The following is a 6,651-nucleotide window of genomic DNA, read 5'->3' on the forward strand; positions in this document are numbered from 1 at the left end:
AGAAACAATAATGTACAGTATATGGAAAATAATGTGTTTTTTTAACCTTAAACATATGACCCCTTTAAAAATATTTGTTTGTGTTCTACTGAAGAAACAAAGTCACCTACATCTTGGATGCCCTGGGGGTAAGCAGATAAACATCAAATTTTCATTTTTGGGTGAACTATCCCTTTAAGTCCAATAAAATGCTCTTAACACAGATGTGTCAACACAAGACACAAAACTGTGCTTGTCAAGCGATTTCATTGAGTTTTTAGTTGTGCTAGATAGCAAGCATAATTACCAATTAAAAATTAATCTACAGTACGGACAGATATGGCCACATATACTGTATCAAGACAAGGACAAGGTTTTTTTTGATCGAGGAAACTTGTTTTGTGGGGGGAAAAAGGTCAACGCAAGATATTTTCTCTGACTTTTTATGACAAGGACAAAGTTTTACCTTTCTCTTCTTGTGGCAGACCTTGACAAGCAGCATTTCCACAGACACCGAGTTTTCTTCATTCTCTGAGTTCTGCAATGGCTTCTCTGATACATTGGACAACAAATCAGAATCACAAAGCGATCAGAAGATATTTTTTGCACACGCTGATAAAAGTGTACATAAACCTAATGTTAGCTTACCAGTTTTATGAAAGAATCCAGTAAAAGTGAGCTGCAGGTTTGACGCCATGCTGCAAGACAAAACTGGAGATAAAACGTCTGCATGCATTTGACCCATTCAGTCAAATCAATCAATTTCATGTTCGGAAAAACAGTGAGCGAAATAAATCTGGATCAAGAACATCTTACTTGTGAGATTCCTGATCCACTTTCGACTTCTCTACTTTGAATAGCAGGTCATTCACACCAAAGTATTTTCTGAAACAACAGATGCCAACAAATGTTCTGTAAATAGTTGAGATGTGAAACCCTCATTCAACTTATCTAACTACAACTGAAGTACAGTACATCAGTCAGTTGCACTGCATTTGTCAGCATGCAGATTTACTCACTATGAGGCCTGCACAAGGAAATGAAGATGTGGCTTTTTGACAAACAAAGAGATTAAGACATTAGGTGCATGTAATGGTTTTACCTTTTTGAATTTGTTCTTGAATTTCTATGTGACATATATGTAAGAGATCTGTGCAGGAAGATTGGCTGAAAGAACAGAAAGAAATTAAAGATACAACCAGTCAAGTCTATTGTTATGGCAGCCATGTACAGGGTTAGTTCACGTCTAAATGAGAACGGCATGTCATTTCATCATGATCATGGTCTACTTACTGCTATGAGATTCCTTGTGCGAAGAAATCGATATATTTGAGTTGGTTCTGTGAACAGAAATGCAGTAGTATCATGCACACCAATGTTGCCAGAATGCAACTCACCATGTAAATAACCAAAGAAACTACCATTTTAGATACATGTGGAGCCAGTATCTATAAAATTAACCCAATTTTTTGTACAATGACACTCTTACACGTGAATCAAGGTGGCAGTTTGGCATGTACACTACTTGTCTTAGCTAGTGTAGAGAAACTGCAGCGAGGTTTTCAAGGGGTTTGTGCAGTTCACGACTGTTGTCCATTGCTCTTCTATGACAGCAAGTCCCCAATGTCATATTAAAATAATAAAATACATAAAAGCACCACAAAGCACGTGTCACCTCTTGATGCACGTGTCTAATTTTCATATAGGATGTGGCCTAAACAATTAATACGTGTCTAAATCCCTCTATTGTGAAAAAACACGACATACGACTTTTAACGTGAATTATCCGGCTTATTTAAGCATTCGGTGAATTACTGCACACAGTTTCCCAGGTAGTATTGTTGTTTAGCCCTCAAGCCAAGAGTATGGGTCGTAAAGCAATCGGATACTGGTAAGTGTGCTCGAAAAGCAGCAATTTGTTGTACATACAAAGAGACTATGGGGAAAAGTTGGATTCGCGAGCAACTTACTCTCGAAGGCTTGCAGGAAGAGTTCGTGGTCGGCTTGGACCTGCTCCATCTTGGGTCGCTTGACTGAAGTCATCACAACACCGGACGATACGTGAGCTCCTCCATTAGCCGCTTTACTCGTGCTGTTGGCGTAAAAACCATTTCCACCAGATCCGTGCTTTTGTGGAGCCATCCTAATATAGCGTTCACGGTCGAATGAGACGTTTGAGACGGAGATCCAGTGGATTCAGCCGAGTCCTGGGCCCAAACAAAGGGAGAGCAGCCGAAACCGGTTCGCCCCCTCAACAAAGTAACAGTTAACATAAACGAGCCGGCAGTTCAGTTTGTTTTACAGACCGGATGGAATTCGCAACAACGTCTCATCCGCGTGTAGAATCGAGCGCGTCGCGAACTCTTATCGGATCATGTGTAATTTGGATTCCACGCGATACTGAGCGCTGACTACAACACAAAAACCCACCGCGGCAGAAAGTATGTTTACTGATGAGCGGTCCGCTATTGTGTCGTTACGAGAATACCGCCGCTGTTTACTTATTAAGACTAACGTATACAAGTAAGCCCAGAAGCTTTTCGTCTTATAAGAAACAGCCTTAAGTCGAAAGTGCTGTGAATATTACCCGCCCTCCGTCTTGAATGTATTCCACACAGCTGATAAAACCTCGAGTTTGGACATTGCAGTCAAGTTTGGTAGAGAGTGTGCTGACTGCTCGCGCAGCCTTCCGTTTCGCTTATTATTTTTTTCGCGGGAAATTCGTTTTTTTTTTTTTTTTTTTTTTTAAATAGACACTGTAACCAGGAAAAGCTTTGGGTATGTGAAATAAAATGCCGAGCCCCTAGCTGTACTAAATATTTATCTGTAGACATACCATATAAGTTGTTTTTGAAAATGTTATCGGACGTTTTGTTTTTTTGTCATTTTTCTTTAATTAAACAACAGAAAAGTAGTAGCCTATACTTTGTTTAGGGCCTCTCGTTATATTTATTTAAGTTGACTTTAATAAACACCAATTCCTGATAATTCGTGAGTGACTGAATTAAACAAGTGGATCGATTGCTATACATTGCTTTAGAAAACGACTTTGAAACGCCCTGCTTCTCAATACAGTTCATGATTTTACTTTTTAAAGGGGTCATATGACGTTGCTAAAAAGAACATTATGTTGTGTATTTGGTGTAATGCAATGTGTTTATGTGGTTTAAGGTTCAAAATACATTATTTTCCACACAATGTACATTATTGTTGCTCCTCTATGCCCCGCCTTTCTGAAATGCGTTGATTCTTACAAAGCTCGTCGTTCTAAAAAAGCGAGGTGTGCTCTGATTGGCCAGCTATCCAGTGCGTTGTGATTGGCCGAATACCTCAAGCGTGTGACGGAAATGTTACGCCCCTACCATACTGTGATGCCGTGTCCCGGAGCGACAAGACAAAACCAATAAAACCCATTACAAATGAGGCATTTGTTGCATCCAGTGGGGACATAATTACTGATTATAATGACTTATACTGTGTTTTTACGCATTTTGTTGCGTATCTCGCCGCGTAAACATAAAACCATGTCTGCATTTGTGATCGGAGAAATGACAAACAACAAGCATTAATCTACACTGCTTAAAACTCATGTTTGAATCATCAGTTGCAAATTCTTTAAATATAAAAAAACGTACTTACAGGCTGTGAGTCAGAAGCGCCAGACTGTCCTTGCAAAGTTGGAACTGCCCCACTTTATAGAAACATTGTCCTCTTTTGAAAGACCAAACAAAATAGTTTTGCTTTCACAATGAAACACACAGCGCCTTCGTGACATGGCGGCGGCAACAACAATACTACAGCGAGAATAAAAGTTACGCCTTCTTTCTTTGCGTGAACGTTTGGGCGGTGTTATGCAAATCTTCCCACACAGTGATGTAGACATGTTGGGGGCGTGCTTAAACGAGCCGTTTTAGGTAGGCGTGGTTGACTCTTAACTTTTATAAAGAATATCTCTTTGGATTTGAGACTTTAGTCTTTGCAACTTTACAGATCTTCTTTATGCACCAAGAGCTTGTAACACTCCAAAGAGAAAGGAAAAATTGAAATCGTATCATATGATCCCTTTAATGTGATCAAACGTTTAACTCAGTTGTGTGGACTGACATATAGACGATCTATCTACTTTTGAAATTTGATAATAAATGTCAAAGACAAGCCAAACATAATATGCTTATATTACGTAATCCTCCTGGGACCCAGGTATAGACTTTTGTCTTCTGTAGAGGACATTATATTTTAGTGAATTTCTCTGAGACAATACATGCCACAGTTTTAAGTCTGGATGTCCTGTACAGAGCATATTCAGGGCTTTTTAGAGATATCAAATGTTTGGAGGTTTGATCATAAACACTCCCTCTCCTTGTTCTTTAAATATGACTGATATTAACAGAATGATCAAATTTAGCACTCTTAGGAAAATATGATAATGTTTTGTAATTATCATTTAAATCTGGCAAATTTTCAAACTGTTTGTCGTAAATAAACATCTCAGAAAAATGTTATGGAGTTTCAAATCGGAATATTACTTTTTTGATACGAAACAGGGCATAATAATTTTAATGCATGTCTTCTGTAGAGGACACCAGGACAAACAGCATGTTAATCAGGCATTTTGGGGAGACACAATTCAGAATGAAATTATGGATCAATATTTCTATGAAATATGAGATATTCTTATTAAAATGTTGGCAAGTTATTAATCCTATTAATACAGTTCTTTTTTCATTATGGCTTGCCCCAAGAACACATTAATATGCAAATTAGATGCAATGTATAGATACACTGTATAGAATGGGAAAACTAATTTATAGACATTTCACGCACATATTCCATGAAGTACAGTAGTATATCAAATCATTCTGTTATATCTTTCAACATATTTGAGAATCATCTTTGCACAAAGTTTGGCTAAAAATAGCCTGAAACCTAAACATTGACTGGTGAATGAAAAAAGAAAACATTTTTTTAAATAACTTCCTCTACAAAGGACTAGAATAAAATGTGAAATATCTTTTTTTTTTTTTATGTTTTATCTCCATTAGTTTCTTATGATCCGATCAATGACAAAAAAAATCACAAATTTTTATATTTATTTATTTATTTTTGGTTCTCAGGAAGATATAATGGCATTTTATTCCCAATAAAAAAGTGTTATGGATCTTTATTTCATTAGAGACTCCCATCACTTGATTACCCGGTAAGAAGTTATGAAAACCAATAAAATATTATTTTTAGGGAATCTATAGCCTAACACTAGATTTTATTTTTATTATTTATTTATTACATCATGTCCGTCTACCTTTGATGTCTATTTAACGTGTATTGCGTTCAAATAGATTGATGTATGCTTCGGACTCTATTCTGTGCCCCATTACATTAGTATAAAATAATGTTACTTTACAAATACATACAGCATACAGATACGAAGACCAAAGACTCGGGAAATATTCTTGCTTGCTGGATCCGTACTTTGTAATTGTAATTTTTAATGACACGCATTTTGCGAACGTTTATTGTGGGATGTGGGAGATATATTTGTTGTACTTTTAATTTGAAGTGTTGTAGACTTTGTTTGGAATTGTTACACATCCGGGAAACCTCCGATCTAACTTCTACCGGATGTGTCCAATTTAGCAGAGGGAATAAAAAAGACTTGAATCGTTAGATTGCTTTCATAATATGTATAAAAAAGATGCATGGACTCACATGAGAGAATTAATCAACGAAAAATTATAAACATTTGCTAAGTAAATTTTTTCGTTCAGTCGATATTTCACTAAATTACGTAATTTTCGCGCAGTTGGCCATTAGGCGCGGTGGCCAAGTGGTAAGGCGTCGGTCTCGTAAACCGAAGATCGCGGGTTCGAACCCCGTCCGTGCCTCGGACAATGGGAAAAAGACTCTTTTGCAACCTAATTAACAAAATCACATAAAAATAATCTTGTTTTCCTAAATTATTACAACACCACTGCAAGTTTCATTTCAGCAGTAGAAAATAGAAAGTTTGAATCTTGAATCCAGTTTATTTCCTGTGGTATGACCTGAACATTGTAGTCTATAGATGCCCTCTGTGTAAGTTTGAAATGAACACTATGATTAATGTACTAAAACATAAAAGTGCAAACACTTATAATAGAGAATTGTAAGTTATTAATTCTGAATGTTCTGTAATAAAAAACAAATAATCATAAATGGGTTATTTTATTACTGTGTCATTGAGGAGAGCAAACTATTTAATCGGGAAGGTTTGACAAAACAATGCAAGAGTCGGAGTGTAAGAATGTGTGTAAAATGTTGTACGCTTGTATCCACAAGATGACGCTGGCGCTCCAAATTAAAACATCTATTCAACGGACACAGTGCGCAGCTAATATAAGCCATGGCAGTGAATTAAATTATAAAACTCTAAAGGTTCAAATCAAACAACACAACTGCTGTTTTTCTGTGGGACTCGGTGTAGGCTATATGTTTGCCATATTAAAACATTTAATTGGATGTAATGAAATAAAGAAATTAACTGGATGTATGAAATAAATGCGAACCCAACAATAAACTTTCTAGCTGTTTTGACCTAAACCAAAGGCTCAAAGGCAAGTAGGTGAGTGTGACAGATTCATGAACGCATGTGCTAGCCTACCTAGAATTCCATTTTGGGGAGGGCCCGAGAACTGC

At 36.9% G+C, this 6,651-nt stretch overlaps 1 protein-coding gene and 1 non-coding gene across 2 annotated transcripts in view; one reads left to right on the top strand and one right to left on the bottom strand.

The window, feature by feature from the left end:
• suz12a (SUZ12 polycomb repressive complex 2 subunit a) overlaps positions 1 to 2,799 on the bottom strand; it is a 9,057-nt gene extending 6,258 nt beyond the window's left edge. Inside the window, exons 1-6 of the mRNA XM_016527539.1 lie at positions 1,950 to 2,799; positions 1,273 to 1,319; positions 1,082 to 1,146; positions 796 to 864; positions 628 to 677; positions 446 to 531 (exon numbers count right to left, since the gene is read on the bottom strand). Of these exons, the coding sequence (XP_016383025.1) occupies positions 446 to 531; positions 628 to 677; positions 796 to 864; positions 1,082 to 1,146; positions 1,273 to 1,319; positions 1,950 to 2,121 (489 nt within the window). The 5' untranslated portion in view covers positions 2,122 to 2,799. The remainder of the gene's footprint in view (positions 1 to 445; positions 532 to 627; positions 678 to 795; positions 865 to 1,081; positions 1,147 to 1,272; positions 1,320 to 1,949) is intronic.
• A 2,990-nt stretch (positions 2,800 to 5,789) lies between these two features.
• On the top strand, positions 5,790 to 5,861 carry trnat-cgu (transfer RNA threonine (anticodon CGU)). Its single transcript has one exon. It is a non-coding gene; the product is annotated as a tRNA-Thr (tRNA).
• The last annotated feature ends 790 nt before the right edge of the window (positions 5,862 to 6,651 follow it).

Source organism: Sinocyclocheilus rhinocerous, unplaced genomic scaffold (assembly GCF_001515625.1).
Source record: "Sinocyclocheilus rhinocerous isolate Xijiao unplaced genomic scaffold, SAMN03320098_v1.1 scaffold273, whole genome shotgun sequence".
Taxonomy (NCBI): Eukaryota; Metazoa; Chordata; class Actinopteri; order Cypriniformes; family Cyprinidae; genus Sinocyclocheilus; species Sinocyclocheilus rhinocerous.